At 39.4% G+C, this 20584-nt stretch overlaps 2 protein-coding genes across 2 annotated transcripts in view; one reads left to right on the top strand and one right to left on the bottom strand.

Annotated features, from left to right (window-relative positions):
* MRPS27 (mitochondrial ribosomal protein S27) overlaps window positions 1-4074 on the bottom strand; it is a 53443-nt gene extending 49369 nt beyond the window's left edge. Inside the window, exons 1-2 of the mRNA XM_076363312.1 lie at window positions 3957-4074; window positions 1867-1944 (exon numbers count right to left, since the gene is read on the bottom strand). Of these exons, the coding sequence (XP_076219427.1) occupies window positions 1867-1944; window positions 3957-4020 (142 nt within the window). The 5' untranslated portion in view covers window positions 4021-4074. The remainder of the gene's footprint in view (window positions 1-1866; window positions 1945-3956) is intronic.
* PTCD2 (pentatricopeptide repeat domain 2) lies at window positions 4019-20303 on the top strand. Its single transcript, XM_076363310.1, is given in 11 exon segments — window positions 4019-4087; window positions 4089-4212; window positions 6351-6443; window positions 8783-8912; window positions 9746-9863; window positions 11317-11395; window positions 12592-12683; window positions 15918-16031; window positions 17598-17672; window positions 18487-18600; window positions 19937-20303. Coding segments are annotated over 11 exon segments (1233 nt in total). The 3' UTR covers window positions 20162-20303.
* The last annotated feature ends 281 nt before the right edge of the window (window positions 20304-20584 follow it).

Genomic DNA, 20584 nt, shown 5'->3' with positions numbered 1-20584 from the left:
AAATTAACACATCTTCAATTCCTACCTTTTTGAACAAATGTACTTCCGTACACAAAACACAGTCTTGTTCTTTCCCACGCTTTTTTCAGTACTGAAGTTTCCTAAACTCATTCATGCTTGGAATGCTAAACTGAGACTATGGAGAAGAAAATAAAGCATATCTTATACAGACATAGTAAATGAGTTTTGAGTCTGGGACGGCACCACATCGCTGCTGCAGCAGAGAAACAGAACTGACTTTAAACCAAAAATTCTTCTTTTTCCTTTAAATGTATTCTCACGACATAGTTTTGCAGAATAACAGTTCTGAAACAGTGCTTGCAATACACAAATAAAAGAGCTCCTCAACACAAGGAATTCACTCTAGCTACAATCACCAGTTACGACACATAAGATTATACGTGCAACCATACAACTGACAGCTACAGAGGAGACGTCTGCAGGGCTGTCTCCTCTTTGAAAATGCTAATAGAGCTGACACCGTGTTAACTTGTTTTCTCTTTTCTGTGAACACAAAATGAAAATGCAAAGCAGTTCTTTGAAAAGCACGGAACAGACATCTGCTTTGGATCAAGACCATCGGCAGAGCAGCAGCCAGAACTGTGCTTGCCAAACAGTCACAAAAGGTCTTGCCAGGCCTGGGGAAAGCCAAACATGGACTGTACCAGCACTTGCACAACAATGTTTTCTTCTACAGTGCATTTCTATTGCCTATGATGTTTGTCAAAATAAGAACCCTTTTTCATCTGGAGGTGACTGGTTCAAATGCATCCCAGGGCACTAGTCTGTGGCTCTAGCCCAAAAAACACTGCATGAGCAGTCCTATTGACAGTAAAGGGCTGCAAGGTATTAACAATCTCTGCAGAATCCAAGCTAGTCATGAGCACCCACCAGCTGTTTCTGGCCCACGTGCAGTAAAACGTGTTGACAATATCAACCTAGCCGTTTATAGGCAAATAACAGAAACAAATTAGTGTATAAAAAACATTACTCTGATCATTTGGTCTGTCTTCCTGCCTGACAAAAGCCCTTGAATTTCACCTGCTGATTCTTCTTTCAGCCTCAGAATCTGTGTTACAATTAACAAACACAGTTCAGGGGCCCAGGAATGAAAAATGGCAGACAAAGATTATGCATTAAGGGGTCTCCAAAACATCCATGGTACAAAATAATGCATATGTACCTTTAGCATGGAAAAATGTTTTGCATGATGCTTTCTATTTAACATAGTCACCAAAAAGATGGTGGAATATCATTTCAAATGTAAACTAGCTGAAAAATTTAGCTATGAAATTTGCATGAAAGATCTCAGTACCACATGCAGATACAGTTTCATATACAACTTCTCGGAAATAAAATGTTTAGTTTCATTTTTCCCCAAAAGAAAAACCTAAAATTTCAACAAAAAATGTAACTTTCCCTCCTGCAAAAATCTGAGGAAAACATTCTTTCAAAAAAAAGTTTTTAAACAGGAATGCCCTGCAATACTTATAGAATAGGTCTTCTTTCACACTGCATTACAATTAAAACAATGTCAATGTAGAAGACACTTGGAGACAGTCTTAACTGTCAAACACAAAACTATGACATTCATAAAAGCTTTGAATTTTGTGAAAGAAAAAAATCAGCTTGTAGAAACCAAACGTTAATCAAATGGCCAAATTCTAACTTGTTTCTGCATTATAGCTTTGAATATATATGACAGATTTTTAACAAGCTGAGCAGATTTTGACATGGAACCTCAGAAGAATTTTGTTCCACACATTTTTTTATTTTGAAGTATTTATAGATGATGAGCTAGTCTAAAATGAGTACAGGCTGCAATTAATTAGTCGAAGCGGAGAAAAAGAAACAAACTTTTCTCACCCAGGCTATGCTCCTCTTTTTGTCTCTTTTCCCATTTTGAGCTGTCCACATAAGCCACAGAAAGAAGAGATCTTCTACCTAAGGAAGAAAGAAATCACTATGTAAGCCAGGTTGCTTTAGACATCTCTAAACAAACTAACACTTTATTAGGTATTACCTTTTTCTGTCACGTTTACTGAGTTGGATGCATTAAACTGTCTTTATGACACAGCTGTCAGCAGCAGCTACTGTAACAGTTCAGATTCCTTGTATGTGGATGAGCCATTACCTCGTCATTTTTAAAACAGAAAGGCTTTCTTTTTTCAGCATGAAACAAATCTTCCCAAACCTGAACTCTGTATTTAAGAAAATGATAAATTTTTAAAGGTAGAAAAAAATCCAAACAACAATATAGGATAGCTTCTTTGTGCACACAGACCTTTTTCATCAAATGCTAGCAATTAGCTAACTGTAGGCATAAAAGCATAAGCAAAAAAGATGAATATGCACAACAAGGCTTTTCTGTTGCTGTTGGATGTTTTTTTTTCCATCTGTAAAGATTTGCCTTGCTGGAAATGAAAGGCAGATGCTGATCTGTAAATACTCCATTTTTGATCATCTCCTTTTTTTGCATCTCCTGTGAACTGCAGAGTTCACTCAAACGTTTTTGAAAGTTTTTTCCAAATACTCTTTGTACCACCTTTGAAATCTTCTCAAGACACTGTTCTAGCTTTTGAAACACAATGGAAAATGCTTCAGTTCGAAGAACAAACCATGTTTGTGCATCACTCACAGATGACGCAGCCTTGAAGATGCATGAGGAACACCTGGGTAAAGTTTGTTGAAGGAAGATAATAGAAACACATGCAGAATGTTGCAGAAATTAATGTTAAGAAACATGAAATATTTTAAAAATAGACATTACTATGCTACACAGAATTCTTAGCAACTACCTTAAAGCCTTCATCTGAAAATCTATCTGCTACCACTATAAGTTTCTTATTCTTGGGTGTGAAACAATTTGTCTCCTTACCATCCTTCTGATATGCAATTATACACACACGTGCAGCTCTGAACATCTTTGCAAATTTTTGTCAAAGACCTGGTACACAGAATTCCACAGTCAGAATATGAGAATACATACAATGCTTTACCAAACAGTTAGAAAATAAGAAAAAGAGGTCTTTTTGTTTGGTTGGTGGGGTTTCTTTTATTTTTCGCTATGTTGATAAAAGAGGCACACAAAAGATCTGGGTGGTTTGGGGTTTTTTTTAGGATAATCTTCTGTATGCTCATTCACAGCTAAGGATGCCACTAGTAAGCACGAGGGTTTAAAGACCTGTCTTCTATAGCACGAGCAACTGTCTGTATGACAGAGTTTTGCTCAGGTAAGCTGGAGGTCAGGTTTGAGTTCTTCATGATGGTTCACTGCTGAGCGGCTCCCGTGCCAGAGGAAAGGGCGACATTTTTGAGACATGGGCATCTAGCTACCAGGAAGCAGCACAGAGAAATTTCTGCTCGGGGAAGCTGAAAAGGCACAATAAAGTTACCCATCATCACCACACTTCACGTAAACATTACAGAGTTCAGCTCCTCCCAAAGGTCAGGATTTTTGGAATGGCAGCTTTTCAAAAACATCAGTCTTGCTTGTGCTTCTGTCACCCGAGTTACTAGGTTTCACTGAACACTTACTACCGCGGGTTTGGCGGCCCCCATACAACTCCGTGTGGCTTCCTGTGACCCAAAAAGGCAGGTCCTAAGATATCAAGCTATGAAATCGGCTATATGGAATATTTATAAAAAACAAATTAAGAATACTCTCCCGCACCGCATGCTAGCGATACGCCGTTCTCAGAGCTGTCTCCAATTTTATATATAGATGTACAAAGGCGAAGAGAAAGTCCCCACGCAGCACACCCGTCCCTGCTCAAGCTCCCCTCGGCGGCGGCCACCGCAGCCAGCGGCAACCATGGCCACTCGAGGGCCCGTCCCGCCAGGGCCTGTCCGCGCGGCCCGGGCCGGTCCGGGCCGCGCCGTCCCTCAGCGCGCCCCCTAACCCCCGCCCCGCCGCCGTAGCGAGCCCCGCTGCCGCCTGCCAACGGACCACCGACCTGCCGCAGCGCCGAGGGCCCTCCCGCTCCAGAACACGCCTCGCCTGAGCATGGGGGCGGCCATGGCGCCGAAGGAGGAGGCGAGCGGCGGCGCGGGGCAGGCCTGCGAGCGCCCCACCCCCGGCCGCCGCCGGCAGACCAGGGCGCAAGATGGCGGCGGTGCTCGCTGGCGGCTCCCAGCGGGTGGTGCGGGAGGCGGTGCGGCGCTCGGCGGTTCGGCCGCCCGCCTCGGTCTGCTGGGGCTGCGCGCCTGGAGGTACCGCGGGCTGCGTGGTGGGGGCGGGCGGCGGGATGCCCGGCCAGGGCCCTGGGCTGCCCTCCTGCTGGGGACCCGACCGTAGTACTACAACTCCCGGCAGGCCCGGCGACCGCTGCCAGCCTTGTGCCTGACAGGAGTTGTAGTTCCTGCGGGAATGCCCTTCTCGGCGCGGGGTACTGGGGGGGAGCGCCGAGAGGCTCCCGGTGGGCTTCAAAGCGGGCCCGTTTGTGCTGCGGTGGGCAGGCCGAGCTGGTGCGGCAGAGTTATCCCGTGAGGAGGGTTAGCAGCAGCGTTACTCACGTTATCCTGTGCTTGCTGCTGGCTGGATACGAGCCACAAAAAAACCCCCAAAACATGCAGCTTCATAAACGCGTATTTATTCTGGGAGGACAACAACGTTATCCGGACCCTGGGCTGCGCCTGCTGGTTGTCACCGCCACCACCACTGTGTCCGGGCTTCAGAGGCCTTTCGAAGGCGCTCCCTCACCCAGAGAACAAAACAGGGGCATGTGGAAAGGAGGTGTATGGCAGAGGGCTCCCCAGTGTAGTCCCCATCTGGGCTCCCAGCCTGCTGCGCCAACGCTGGTGGAGGTTTCGCTCAGTTTACAGCTCTGTTAAACCCCTCAGAGACATGAGGATCCCCCCCGCATGGTGGTCTGCCCACCGCTCTTCACTGGCCTTCCTTTTAGAGGGTTGCGGCATGTCTGAGGTAAAGCAGGTTGGTTGGTTAAGTTCTCCAGGATGGCCTGCACCACCTGTGCGTGCCAGCCATCATATCAAGCTCCCTCTTTTTTCCTCAGAGGCCCTCTTATTTGGTTTTGCACCCGTTTGTTTCTATAACACTGTAAGGTATGAATTTAAGGAAGTGGTAGAATTCAGCAAATTGAATTCACAAAGGGTAAAATTCTGCTGCCCCAAGCTCTCTGCTGACACCACCTGTGACCACTGAGTATCCATGCAGTGTGGCGCGCCTGTCCCACCCCAGGCACCGGCATGATTCCTGCATCAGCTCTGGAGAGGCCCAGGACAGGGATGGTCTTTTGGTGTTAGACCAGCTGAGAAGGTCTGTGGGAAGTAAATGGTAGGGTAATCCAGGCCAATTTCATGCTGGATAAAGTGTATTTATCTACCCACTGGAACTGTTTCCGTTAAATTTAATGGCTAAAGGTGCCATTTAATGGATGTTTTTCTTCAGATTTTATGAAGTGTGTCATTAGCATGCTTTGCTTGCATAGAAAACAAGTGTTTTTATTTTCATGGCCTGTTACATTTTGCTAGGGAAATGCAGAGAATAAATAACCTAACTCAGGTCAATACTTGCTCTTGTCCCTTCATGATTAGAATAATTTTTTTAAGAAGCCAAAAACTTAAAAGATTAGATTGTGACAACGTAAACTATTACAGTGACTTTCTGTTACAAAATCATTGGTTGCAAATACAAATCTACTGGAGAGCTGGTTTTGTGACAGCAAAAACTTCACAAATAGCATTTGCATGATGCTTTTGTTAAAGGAGCTTGCAACACAGTACAGTTGCGGTTAGCACCCAAAGTTAATTTTGAGATTCTAGACTCAGTGACTTATCTCTGATGTCTGTACTGCACCAGAACTTCACTAGGTCTCCTGAGTGTTACTACAAATAATAAGCTTTGTGTTTTTTCTTTTTCGTCTTCGTACTGCATTTGGAGCTTCTAGAATGATGCATTCTACAATAGTGGGGACAACACGTGAGGAAAGGAAGCTGTGCCACTAGCGAATTGTGGTGAACAAAGAGATGACAAGACAAATCATTATAAAAGCATGAAAGGGGAGGAAGATCTTATTCTTGTGCAGAATCCTCTTGTGCCTTGGCTATGTGGAGAGGAATGGTGTCTCTAGTTCTTTTGTACATCCAATAAATATATACTTCTTCAACCTTGTACACATTAACTCTGGAAAGCTGTGACATAGTGCTCAGGTTCTTTTGTCAGTGATGTGAACAACTGCAATTTTTGCAGTCTTTTTTTAGTGTCATGCTGCCAGTGGTCTGGCATCACATGATAATTAACAGCAGTAACTCATAAATGCAAAGTTCAGTAGTAGTAAAACAGACAGTGTGATGTAAAACTCAACCTTCCTCTTTTTTTCTTATGGTAGGGAAGCGGTATCTGCTAACAGAAGATGATATAAAATTACAAGAATTTCAGCAGATGAAAGTGGCAATTAGAAATGAAGTTCATGGCAATAAAGGTATTAGTATTTATTTCATAATCACCATTCTCAATTTTAGTGTGGGTCCTAGGAAACAGGACAGTCAAAGTCATTAGTATGACACCAATTGACCCCATTTAAAGCAACAACTTATGTCTTCCTCTTGCAAATTTTCTGTAGCTAGAATTATTGGAAGATCTGAGGCTTTGTAGAATGAAACAGTATTAGTTATGCTGTGCTGGGAAATGTGGAGAAGCTTTCAAGTATGCAAGGTGTTCCCATAAGACCTGAAATGTTTGTGTCCTTGCTTTTCCAAGTTCATCAGGTAGTCTAATAGAAAATACTGTTTCAGTCTACAAATCTTATTTCAAATATATCATCAGCAGAGAAAGTTAATACAAAGCCTAATAGCTACTTAACTATCCAGAGAAGGCCTATGCCAGTAATTCTCTTCTAACCCGCTCTGTAAATTTAGTTAGCTTATTCTTTTAGATTTTTTTCCTTTTACCTAATGTAAGTTCTCAATTGTACACCCAATTCCAGATGATGTATGCATACTCAGAATATGAAAACAAGTTCAGGTTTTCCAAACTAACGAAGGAGCAAGATCGGTGGATTTTTTCTGATGGGGATTTTGTCATGCTGTTTAAAGTGTATACAAATTTCTTTCTTTAAGGAACATAAATATAAACATAAATCTGCCCTTAATGTTTAAGAAGGGTTAGGCAAAACTTCATTTCCTGCACCTCTTTAATCATGTGCAGGTGTTCTAGTGATACAAATTGACAATTGTTCCAAAGGATGTAGTTAATTGTAGGTTTTTTGTATGGCAAAGAGGATTTATTCAAATTTAGTTTTATATAAACTAGTCTTCTGGGACAGAGAGGGAGGTAAAGTCAACGTGACAGTTTTTCTATATTAAGTAAAAGTAGAATTTAAATTGAGCAGTGACAAGTCATAATGTTATTATATTTTGCCGTGATGATGACGTACTCATATTGGGGATTATTCATCCTGTACTTGAGATACATTGAATTTATTGCTATGGGTCAATCACTCTTGCTAAAACAGGTTTGTAGAAGCCAAATATTTGGCTTTACAGGTCACAAGTTGACCTTGTTGTTTTGTACAAATAGTAGCCTCTGAGAACTGATGAAAACAATGTGCTAAGCACCTATTTGTCTGTGTGTATGTGTGCATGGTTTCTGTACTTAGCGTTTAGTCTAATACTTGAAAGATGAAGTAATTAGGGCTAGTAATAAACTTGGTTTAGAAATGGAAAAAGCAGTAATAACTATTCTGTTACACAGAATATATAATAGCTATCATTTATTATAGTTGTACTGCAACAATTAACTATAATAGTTATACTATTAACTACAGCAGTTAAATAATTACCTGTAGTAGTTGTAATAACTATTATGTGTTCTTTACAAATACAGCTCAGATCCCAGGTGTTTTTTAAATTTCTGCACACCTTTGAACACATCACAACCATTATTTATGCATACTTACATATATACATTCTTCAGGGTGAATTCAGCTCTGCATCTCAGTCTTGAGTAAGGACTTGTATTTGCATGTAGCAACAGATATGCATCCAGTAGCTGAATATATTTTTCTCTAGGGTGCTCACTTTGCACCTCTTGTATAGGTTACTAGCTTGGAAACAGCAGTGACCCAGCAACTGCTACAAAAAAGTTCACTTCCCTGCCCAAGATGGGGGCAGCACCATTAGAGGAATGGGGCTGCCAGGTGGTACATGTGATTTTAATCTTGTGTATGTCTGAATCAGAGCCTTGAGATTACCAGCTGAAGGACTCATCTTTGTGCTTGCTTTGTCATAGGAAAATGTGCTGGATAGAGAAGCCTCTTTTTTAGGGGGGAAGAGAAGCAGCTCTAAGTTTATGGCTATGTATAGAAATACATAGATTATGTATGAGACTCTTTGTGTTTGCATCAATTGTGAAGGAATTTAAATCTTCTGTACCAACAGTGTTGAGTATAAGTTCTTATGCTCGTTTGAATGCTGAGTGGGATTGTTTTTGTTTGTTTGCTTGCTTTTTAAAAAAAGAACATAAGGCAGAAAATGTCGCTTACAAAACTTCCTTCCTCTTTGAAATTTTTGTATTACCTGCTATATTCCATAACATACACAATGAAATTAAGTTCACATAAGCATCTTGTTGGTTTTCCAAGTCTGACATGACTTCATGGGGACACCTAGGCATGCTTGTCTGTGAGAAGCTTTATGCATTTTTCTTGGTGAGAAAAACAAGCTTTCTGCTTCATTGAATCTCCATGTTTTAGGTACCAAGTATGCAACACAGGTAATGGAATTGTCTATAGACTGCTGCTATAATGTGTTTTATTTTCAGATCCGTATTTTAAAAGTATTAAAGAAAAATTAAAGACAAACGGAATGATTCTCAAAAATGAATTAAAAAATTTACTGCATTTATGTCAGACTTCATCTGATGTGGAACTAGCCAGGAAAGTTATTTACAGGTATTTTTAACAATCCAGGTAACACTCTTTGCTGTCTTTATCTTTTTGCTTTTATTGGATCATCTCAGGTTATGTCTGCAGTTGAGGGCTTGCCATAATTCAGTGGCTGTATGCACAGTTAATCCCTTAAACTAAGGCTGTATTTTCATTTAATTTGGATCTTCCAACCCTTCAGAGACTCTCAGATCAAAGGAGAGTCAAGCTACGGGAGCAAAGTGGTGTCCTACTGTATGCAGAATGAATGGTGAGCCACATAGAAACATCATCTCTCAGCTGAGAGGTAGTGGTGTGTTCAGTGGCATTTTCCAGCCAAGACACACCTGGCTATAAACTGGTCTGGTCCCAGCAGTGGCAGGTCAGGAGGTTTTGTGAATGAAAGCCTTCCCAGCAATTCCAGTGTAGGAGCTATAAAGAAAAAAGTGAAACACTTTATTTTTATCTTTTTATTTATTTTTTAGTGTAGGAGAGAAAAAGTTGAGGTATTTTAGCAGATACTGCTGCTAAAATAGACTGCTGCAACTTCCTGTGCTATTGCTCTGTGAATAGAAGGCAAAGTAGCTGGGAATTTTCATGGTGGAGACCTATTCTATTACTAATCTAATGCAGGTTACTGGAAATAGAAGAGATTACATATTACTAGTTAATTTATTAGTTTGATCAAAACAATATTTTTTCCATAAAAATAATCTCCTGTTATCTAAATGTCACTGGCTGGTGCAGATAGAGAAGTGCCTCTCTCACTGCACATACAGATCTTGCTGTCTATTTAAAGCTGTTTTGCCTTGACAAATTCCATGCCCTGTGTGATTAACTTTTTTAAATCTTTCCAATAGGTACCATGAACAGAATGGAATCTCAGCCTTACATAATTTTAAATTTGGGCCCCTCTTTATGAGGCTATGTTATGAGCTGGACCTTGAAAGACCTGCAGTAGAACTTATCAAAGATCAGGTAATTCCCCTATATATTTTGAAAATATTGTTATTCTTAATAGTTCAGTATGAGTAATTAGTATGCTATGCATGAGACTTGCATGAGCTCATAGACTTGAAGTATATGTGTTGCAGTAGCAAGGATGTCTATGACATTAATGTAAGGATGCAGATTGCATGGTTTTTATTTTAAAAATAGCAAACCAGTAATTAAAAGAAAACTAAATGCTAGTTTGACTGATAACTTTATTATTGTACTTCTGTATAATTGCATTATTTGAATAAAAAGTATTGATTAAAAAATAATTCCTCAAATGAACACAGCTGATGCATGTTTTCCTGCATCCTGTGTCACATTAGATCATTCTCGGAAATGAACACTTCTGATTTTTTATGTAGTCGTCCTCTGAAATCCCTTGGGTTATTTGCACCAACAGATTTATCATGTTACTCTGTACTTCAAAATCCCACTGAACCCTGTAGAGGTGGTATGATATTCATCAGCTCAGGAACTTGACGATTTTAGTGCTGAAGAAACTTAAGGACTTGTTTTCGAACATCTGTAAAATGCTATGTGTGCTATTATGACAAGATACTAATCGTGCCCGGTGCCTAATAAATTAAAAAGATTCTGTGCAATAATGCTGTGTCTTCAAAAATCTCTGGCAGCCAGTGGAAAGTCATCTCTATGATGTTAATTCGTTAAGGCATTAGATATGCCTAGCCAGAAACGGGAGAAGTCTTGCTTGGGCTACTATTCTTAAGTTAGCCATGTGTAAAAGTATGTGCGGTTTTTGTTTTGGTTTGGTTTTTTTTGATTGAGATCTATGTCACTAAGACGAGTCCTGCAGTACTTGCAGGACTTTGTAACTGATGGATAGTAAGGTACAGTACCCTTTTTCAGACGCTGCTGCAGAAATCTAGACTTAATACCTCTGGCATTTTATTTGGCTATTCCCAACACACAGTGTGATTGAAGTGGAATGTGAAATATACTTGCTTTTTCTTCTGCTACTGTCCTTGTCATCACTCAAGCCCTTATGCTGATCTGTTCATCATTTGATATTGTGATGAGCAAAGAATTCTTTCAGTTTCATGGTGGTGGTACTTTGCTGCAAAGGTATTGTTAATCAGCTGCAAGCTGTATTTCTGCTGAGATTTTGGAGTTGCCATTAGTAAGTGACTTCCGCTTGCATTAACTTAGAGGTCACAATCTGTCATTAAAAAAAAAGATAGTGGGAATCTCTGGGAAATTTCTGTTTAATTTTAGTGAGCTTTTGACCATACTGAGTCACTGGTATTTTAGAGATTACTTGACATAGGGACAGTCAGGGAACCCAGAGAGTCAAATGTTGAACTTGTGAAGATGGGGCTTATTCCAGTAGGAAGACGTGCTAAATGCTGTGCACACCAAGAATGCTCACTGTCCTAACTTTCTTTACGCTTGCTCTGTTTGTATGTTTCTTCTCCAGAATTTGCGTGGTTTTTTCTCAGAGAGTACATCGTTCCATATTTTGATGACTATGTTGTTTAAAAAGGGCCATTTTGAAAGTAAGTACTGTGTTAGCTAGGGCAAATGCATTTTGAGGAGGATGCTTCTCACTGTAAGTGTGTGTGTATATAACTATATATATTTTTAATGAATATTGCTGATTGGTTTATGGTTTTAGAAGGCCAAACATCATGTAAATCAGTGTAGATGTGAATGAGCTGCACTGTATTGTGTAATAAAAATGAAAGGCTGTATTTGTTTCATACTTCCAATGGTATTCTTACTAATTCTCAGTTGCACAGAATTGTGATTATCCAGGGGCACTTGTTTCCTAAACCCTCTTCTCTGAAGCTTAACTTCTCTTTGGTTTGTAATTTCCCATAGATTTTTGTTTTCTCTATTCAAAGTGTGTTTTACGTGGTTTTTGGAACAGTAAGTTCTTCAACAATTTTTTTGGCAGTTCTGCGTTTGTGTCAGAGCAGGGAAGAGTATCCTTTTTCCTTTGATAACAAAACCACACCATAGTCTTCTCTTGGTTTGTCTTACTAGTGTGTCCACACAGAGTGGCTACTGCAATATTTAAGTCAAATGCTTCAAATGAGTTTGGCCCTTTGTAAGGGTAAGGGGGAATCATCTGACCTGACAGAAAAGGCTTTCCATGAGAAAATCTTAAATTCAGTATGGAGTAAGCTTTTCAAGCAAATCACTTTATTTGAAATTTGTTGAACACACAGCGAATGGTCTCTTGATATTTGGCAAATCTAAGTCCAGCGGTTGTCCTGAAAGTTGAGACTGAGCCACTGTAAAAATAACTAGATCAGAGCCTGAATGCAGTCTTGTGGTGTAGTGGAGCATGTGCATTATGGCGGAGCTGTTGGATAGTTTGCCTAAAATGGTGGAAGCTTTGATCATGTGTTTAAAAGGCTTGCTTTCTGGGCAGTTGGAAAGAATGAGAGTGGCTTTGTCAAGTATCTAGAATTTAGTTTTAGATTTGTATGAAAATAATAGAACTGCAAGGCCACATGCTAACGTAGATTGAAAACCTCCTTGCTGGGAAGAAATATTTACATCCAGCTGACTCTAAATTAAACTTTTTGAAATGTATTAATTTTTTAAAAAATAACATTTCAGTTTACATTTGTATTTTGAAACAGACTTACTGAGCTCATAACATACTGAATTTTTTTTTTTTTCCAGTTACTAAATGTACAGGCTTAAATTTGTGAAGTGAGTAACACTAATGTATATTTGATAGGTGCTTTGGAAGTTCTGGTAGAAATGAAAAAACAAGATATACCTTTCAACAAAGAAACCTATCTACTTGCATTTGCAATATGCTACAAACTGGTAAGTATCTTCAATTTACATGATGAAAAAGTATTTGAAACGCCTTCTCTATGTCTTCCTTTTTTTTTTATTTTAAAATTTCCATATGTTCCCAGTCATGATTTCTTATCTAGTGCAAATATTTTAGAAATATTTAAGTCCTAAATTGCTTCATTGTGCATGATATGGTGCACATATATAGCTTCCCATATAAACTGATGTCACAAAGCAAATCTCTAAAAAAATTACATGGACATAAGCACTAAGGAACAAATTCGATATCAGCCTTTGATTAGCTGATACTATTCTTTCTCTGGGATCTGTGCATCTCTTCAGACTATACTCTGTGCTTGAGCCTCAATATTGGTTTTATAGTCTGGCTTCCTTGAGAGACAAGGCATATGTATGATATGTTCTGTTTGTCAGACATCTCCCATCCATTTCTCCCTTCCCCTTCCAAGTAACCTTGAACCATTTCTGTAATTGCACGCAAATTTGACAAGGATTAGAGTTCTCAAAGGTAATCTGTTCCTACATGCCTGATGAAAATGAGCAGCTGTGTGGAGAAAAGAAACCTAAATGAATGCCTTCAGTGAGAGACAGGCTGCCCCTTGAGCTTAACTGTATTTTTAGCTCAGAGAAAAAGAGCATGAACACAGTAAGAAACTAGGCTACATAGGTTCTACGAGTTTAGAACAGTTAGAACTGTTTCCCTTTTGTAGCAAAGTGAGATCCCCAAACTTTTTTATTTTGATCCTCCTCTCCAGATTTGAAACAGTTCTGGAATTTGAAATATTAACATAGGCCCTTCCCAAACTCAGTAGGAAACTCTTCTTCAATTTCCTCATGTTTTTAGGAAGAAAGACACTAGCTGAGGAAAAATTATACCACTAGACTAAACTTCTTTAGGTTTCTCAGTTAACCATACAATGAAACGGAGTGCTTGTGTGATAAAAAGGAGTTTGCCTAAAATGGTAGCTCAGCAGTAATTCATGTGGTGCTTCTGAAATTCTCAGTTCTAATGAATCAGAGCTACCTTTCGGTCAGAGGAAATAGAAATAGCCATGTGGCTTTGGTGTTTGGAGAGTGGGGCAGTAGACAGAGCTGAGAAAGAGCTGTGGAAGTTGTCTGCTGTTAAAAACAACTAGAGATTGATGGTTACAGTCAGATTAGGTATACCAGTTCTACGTAGAAGGCACCTCTTTTAGAAAGTTATGAATGTACAAAGACTCTGACACTATGCTATAACCCAAGTTTATAAGCTGGTGTTTGCTACTAGCATCCACTGAGGCAGTATTTACCACTTCAGGGTTGCTTCTTGGTCTATACTCTGCCTTTAGGTAAAGGCTTTCACAGAAACCCACTGTTTCTCTGAGGTCTCCTTTACTCCCTCTGCTGTAGCTTCTTCCCTAAAATCTTTACATGATTCTTTCCATGGCCTGCTCTCAGAAGGCTTGGATCCATGGCATGTGCAACAGGAGGAGGTTCCTGAGACTTCTGTTTTCTACTGCTTCTGGCCCTACCTGTGTTTTCAGTAGAGAATCTGGCCTATCATTACTTATTTAGTGAATTGATAAAAATAGAGGGGAAATGATTCTAAACTGTCACCCGCTTGTTTCAACAGCCACAATAAATTTGTGGGTTTTTTTTCCATTACGATAAAATACTATTAATAGGGGAATAAGCTGTAGTAACCCTTTATGCACTAAAGAAGATTAGGTGGAGCTCTTTCAAAAGCTTAATCTGTTGATTCAGCTGTTAGTGGTAGGAGGAGAAACCATGAAGCTCAAAAGTGGTTTTGCTCGTGATGCAACATAAGAAACTTCAGAAAAAATCTTGAAGGGAAATATCTTCCAGATACACGACTTGAATACTGGAAATAATGGTGCTGGTATCATTAAAAACAGTGCTGGATTTTTACCAGGTTAATTCTTGGTTTCTTTTGAATAACCATGCCAGAAACCAGTACAGAAAAATGTACGAGGCTTAAAGCTCAGATTATTGCTAGTGGATAAACAAAGGAATTAATGTTTATCTTTGTACAGGAGTGTTTTAGAGGTCAACTCTAAAACACTTCTGGGACGTTTTAAATCATTGCAAGGCACTGCTATCCTCTAAGGTAACAGATGGTCCTTCTTTTAGTGCAGGAGAGGGCTATAGGCCTTTTGATGACAGCAAAATATTGATGTAATAATAATCAATCTTCTGGTGGTCAGAATGTTTCTAAATTTTCAAAGAGCATGTTTTAAACCATGTGGTTTAAAAGGTATTTTCACAAGCTGTGCAGACCATTCAGCGGTGGCATGGAAAAGCATCCCTTAAACACCCAAAGGATGATCCTATCCCTTAAATCACGGCCAGTATTTTGCAGGAATGACACTTTGAACAGTAGGAACAGCAATCAACACCAAATACTAGGAAGGAATGTGAAGGCTTCTATCCATAGTGCATGGTGGTGCCAGTTGTTACAAAACATGCCTGCTGCCACCTTTTAAGTTTGGCAGGTATTATTTTGTTTGGGGTCCAGTCAGCTCTACTCATAATTTCCAGTGTGAGGAGCATTGTTTTTGAGAGTTGGTGGTTTGTGAAATAACACACAGGTAAACTCATTGCCTTTTGCTATAGACTCCTATTGAAAATTGTCTCAGCAATAATGGAAGCTTTCTGTGTTGGAAAACAGGCAAATGTCTAAGCTATCATATTAGAATAACTTTGGAAACATCTTGCAAGATTTAATCCATAAGAGAGGCTAGAAATTGCTGAATGTTGAAATTTGCACATACACAGCTTCTTTAGTGTAATGGTGCCGAGTAGTTCAATGCTTAGAAAACATTGATTTTCATTAACTATCTAATGTAGCTTTTAGAATAAAGTAAGGACAAAAAGTCAGCTTTCTTCCTGATTTGGGAATGATTGGAAAGTGGAACAGAAAGTGTCTGTTAGTTTTAGCATACTGTCGGGGTTGTTTTATCTCCTGTAGAAGCCAAAACAGTTAGGGCAAGGCTTAGTTGTTAAAATAATGGAAGTTATTTTTACCCTCTTCTGAACTCTGTAGCTTTGAATATTGTATTTTGATGTTGTGTTTCTCAAGAAGTGCTGCACAAAATCTGCTTGGTTGGGTTCGGATATGGATTGCCTTGGTGATCTTACAGTATGTTGACTTCTGAATGCCTTCTGAATGTGATTGCAATTGCCTACAGTCCTTTCAGATCACAAGAATAACAAGTGCAACTTAGGTTTGAAATTTCTATGCAGGATAACCTGGAGTCTTGCAAAATCTCAGCGAAACTGCTTGAAGAAGCACAGTTAAAAGGTGACACATTACCACTGCGAGTGTTCTGCTTTGCTGTGGCAACTGCTCTGAAGCAGGTACAGTACCTTTTGTTTTGATTTGTGCCTGAATCTCTATAGTTTTATTGTAGTAAGATAGTCAGTGAAAGGAAGCTAACATAGAGGAAGCATAACTGATCTATGTAATAACTTCAACTACTGGAACTTTTAGGCCCCTGAAAGAGTAGGATTATAGACAACTCCCACACAAAGTGAATGTGGAAATTCTGAAATCTAAACATATGTCTTGAGGCTAATGCACAGATATTTTGTGCTAGTGACAATGCCATATAGAATATTTTTAGAAAATGAAAGAGACTTGGGCCAGCAGGTTGATATCACCGTGGACCCAGTCCTGCAGATACTGCTATTTAGTGATGGTTTCCTTTAAATAGAATTAAAATGATAATTTAAAATATTTGCACAATCATCTCTTTAAAATGTTTATCTTGGGAGGCAAACTCAAAGGCTATGATGTGTATTTCCCTACTGCCTGGGGGATGGCCTGTCTTTCTTCACAACATGTTTCTTCAGGGGGAGGTTTTCATATACCTCATGTGCCTAAGCACTCATATGAAGAGGCTCTGAGGCAGTACAGGGTGAAAGATTGAGCAGGAGAACAACAATTAGGAAATTCTAAAGTCTACTATTTCCTCTGCCATTAATTTGTGTATACAGCTTGAGGAAATTCTGAACCTTCTCTGTTTCATGTCTAAACAGGGGTCAGAGGCACTGTAAGAGCTAGTGATTTGGTGTTGTTCACAGATTCGAATGAATGAAGTAGAACTGTTAAAATTTTCTTATGCAGTCTGTGGTCTTTTTTGCACTGTCTCTGTGAACAGAGACACTGAACAATAGCATCATTGAAATTAATGTATTCATGTGCATGATGGCATGACAAGGCTTCTCATTGGCATTGAGGTTAAAAAGCAAAATCTCTGTCTCTGAAACAACATGAAATATCCTTGATGCTGTTGCTTTATGTAAAAATCAGTTAAAATTCCTGTTTTGCAAAGAGAATAATGCTCCACATTACACTTAACTATTCCTTAAGCTGCATGATCTTTGACAGTACACCTTGCTGTAAGTAAGATGTTTCTTGATCCCAAGTAACAGTGGTTGGTCTAGTAAATGTCAGTGTAACATTTACTGTTTATACAGATCAGTCGATGGCATAGATACAGTACTGTAAATGTGTATGTCCAAAAGGTTAAAAGTGCTGGGCAGGATAAATACCCACATTAACATACGCTGCACTTCATTTAAGTACCCTGACGTGCCAAACTGAGCATGTGTGTAGATCTTTTATCTTTTAGGTGCTCTCATGCTCAGTGTTGGTTACATGCTTCCTTTCCCTGCAGATCTGAGGCAGGGAGTACTGTCTGATGTGCTAAAGAGCCAGATGACATGGGAACTCCAGTGTGGGATGTTCCTTTCACAGGCTGGATGCCGTTTGGAGCCTGTGGGTCTTGGTGAAGGGCTTCTAGATGCTGGTTTGTGATTCATTGAAAAGTTGTGAATGACTGTTGTTTTTCTTGAACTTTTATTGTCAAAGTGTCACACATGTTTAACCATAGTTTTTTATTATTTATAATTCCTTCCTAGAATGATATAGCGCAAGCCAAATTTTATTGTTCCCAGATAATGAAAACAGAGAACAAACTATACAATAATCTTAAAGTAAGTATGCTTGCTTTGTATTAGAATCTTGCAGAGAAGTATGCTATACTGGACAAAAAACTCCCATGTGCAAAGTAACAGAAGGCCAGTTTCTTAGTAGCACAGGCGTGTATCAGTACTGTTGCTGAGCTTGTTTTTGAGCTAACAGACAATTTCTGTCAGTTGGATGAGTTACATTCTGAATTGTTAACACCCTACCCCATTTTTTAAAATCGCTTCTTACCATAGATGAGAATGGAAAGTAGACCAGTCCTACCTCCGTGAGTATAGACCTGTGAACAATTTCTAATTATGACATTGTGACTTTTTGCTTTCTTGCTACAAGGGATTTAAAAAAACACAGCTCTAAGTAAATGCCTTCCTTAGCTGTGCTCTGGCACTGAAGCTCTGCACTTCAGGCCTCCTTCAGCCCTATGAACTGTAACCACATAGGTACATACAACAATTTTTGTCTTTAATTGCATGGTCTGCAACCTGAGAGAAAGTCTACTGCATGTGCCCTGTAAGTAAGTGACCTGTCTAACCTATGGAAAAAAAACACTTTATTCAAGAACAGCTAATGCAGCTCCATCAGAGGAGCTCTGCCTCCAGGATCACCCTTCCTCTCCAGGTCCCAGCTGCAAAAAAACACCAAACCTCTGTAGAAATTGATCATTCTCTCTGCTTTCTTCATGATTAATGCATTTTTATCATCACAGCATCAAGGAATGTATTTTGTCCTGCTTTGCTTCATGTCTTCCTCAAACACTTTTTTTAAAATTTGCATTCTGATGATAAGTACTATTGTGTGGTGTGGTTTTGTTTTGTTTTTAAGGTTCTTGTCCAGCTCAGATCTGGTTCGCTTGAAGAAGTAATAAAGACATTAGAGGCAGCAGTGGAAGTAGATACTCCTCCCTTTGTGAAAAAAATTGAGTTTTCTGAGCAGGTGGTGAGTATACAGTAATGAGAGGAGGTCCACGGTGCTTGGCTGAGCCATGATGACGGTGGTTCAGCTACGGAACTTCAGGTGCCTGAGTTCACCCTGCTGAAGTTGTTTGGGTTATGATCCATTCAGATGCCAAAGCAGCTGGCTGGCTTTCTGTACCGTTGGACAAAGCCCTTAGCTGTCCACTTCCCTTTTTGTGTTGTGGATCTTGCTCTTAGAAGCTCAAATTTCATCTGAATCTAGATGAAGTGTTCCCTAGTGGCATTAAATAATTTAATCCCTTGCCTTCTATGCTATTTTCATTTGATGTAAAAATGAGAATAAAGTTCCAATCACAGTGATATTGTTAGGTTGGTAATATTTGCAAAGACCTGTGATGCTATACAGGGAAGTGTGATATGGGAAATAATAGCTTTTCCTATTTTACTATTAAAAACAGCTTTTACAGTATTGATCACCAAGAAGGCTTCCTTCAGAGCACATACGTACCCCTATCAGCTTGGCAGCATTGCTGCTGCTTTTCCTGAAACTTATTAGTGTATTCATTTTGAACGTGTCTATGGAACAAGATATTTTAAGACTGTGTTAATAATTAAATAATTAGCCTCTCACTTCTGCGTATTAAGCAATTAATAACTGATATGTAAATTAACAAATACGAGGTGGAAGGGGGGCGTACCTTTCAAAACATAGCCCATGCATATTAACTGCTATGTTGAAAAGAAATTCTTTTAAGCAGCATTTCATTTTGTAAGTAAGTTCATTGCAATAAATGTTGCATGTGTCAATGTTGTATTTTGATTTTGTTTGGCAAATTTGTAACAGTCCCTAAGAAGACTAAGCATCAGTCCTAACCCATTCCTTGCATTAAAGGATCAATAACAATTTTTAAGAGATTTACTTATACTTGAGCTCATACTCCATGTGTTCTATAGTCTGACTTTTATTGATTGGTACTGTAGTGTACATTTAGTGTGATACATAATAATAATTAGAATTGTGCTGATCTGGAAGTAGATTCCAGGAAGCAACTATGTTTCTTGGGTTTAAATGAAAATAATTGTGTTTGTATGTACTATGACTGAAAATAGGACTGTACAACTTTGAGGAAGTTTTAAACCTAAGAAACTCTCTCTAATAGGTATCCAGTGCATTTCCACCATTGTCTGGTGATGTATAATGTGTGCTCTGTAAAATCCTATTCTTATGAGTCATTGCATTAGCTACATATCGTATGTTGTGTACTTTTTTCTTCTTTGAGAGATTGCATGTCTTCAGTATGGTTGAATGAGATCTTCACTTCCTGAACTGTAACAGTCTGTCATTTTCTCCTCATTAGCTGGCTACAGTCAGGGAAAAGATGGAAGAAAACCCCGACCTTTCTGCCAAATTAGGAGAGGTTTATACGAAACTACAAGCTTCAGGACGGATAACTGTGTGCACACTGGAAGACATGCTTTTCCAGATTCCTAGTTCAAAGAAGACCCCTGCAAAGCTTTTACATCAGAAGCAATTGGGCTGTCAGGCTGCTAAACCACTTCGGTCAAATCTGTTGTTGGAATAGTTCAATATTTGATGGCAAACTGAACTGTTAGCATCTCTTAGAAGCCGGGTTCAAATAAAATGTCTTCTCCCCTCCTCTGCAATGAGCAATTGTTTAAGTTGTTTGTGTGAAACTGTATTTTAAATACAGGTCATGTAGCTTCCACGTTTCAATTTTGATGCTAAAACCAAGCCGTGACGGTGGGTATTTGTGTGTTGTTCAGAAATGGAGTGATAGAATCGTTTGAAGTTTTTCCTCAGTCACTTAAATCAGGATTTTCCTATGCTAAACGTTCTGATGGAAGTGAACAAAATAGTATGCGTATCTGACCTGACTTCTGTGGTTCATGAGAAGAAAATTCAGTCTTCATCAGATGTAATGTTCTGACTGAAAGGATAGATGCAGTCCAGAGTCTAGATAAAAGAGTATGGAAGTGCTTTAACT

Source organism: Aptenodytes patagonicus, chromosome Z (genome assembly GCF_965638725.1).
Source record: "Aptenodytes patagonicus chromosome Z, bAptPat1.pri.cur, whole genome shotgun sequence".
In the NCBI taxonomy this organism is placed as follows: domain Eukaryota; kingdom Metazoa; phylum Chordata; class Aves; order Sphenisciformes; family Spheniscidae; genus Aptenodytes; species Aptenodytes patagonicus.
Note: the sequence above shows the minus strand (reverse complement) of the source record. Positions and strands in the feature narration are given on the sequence as shown.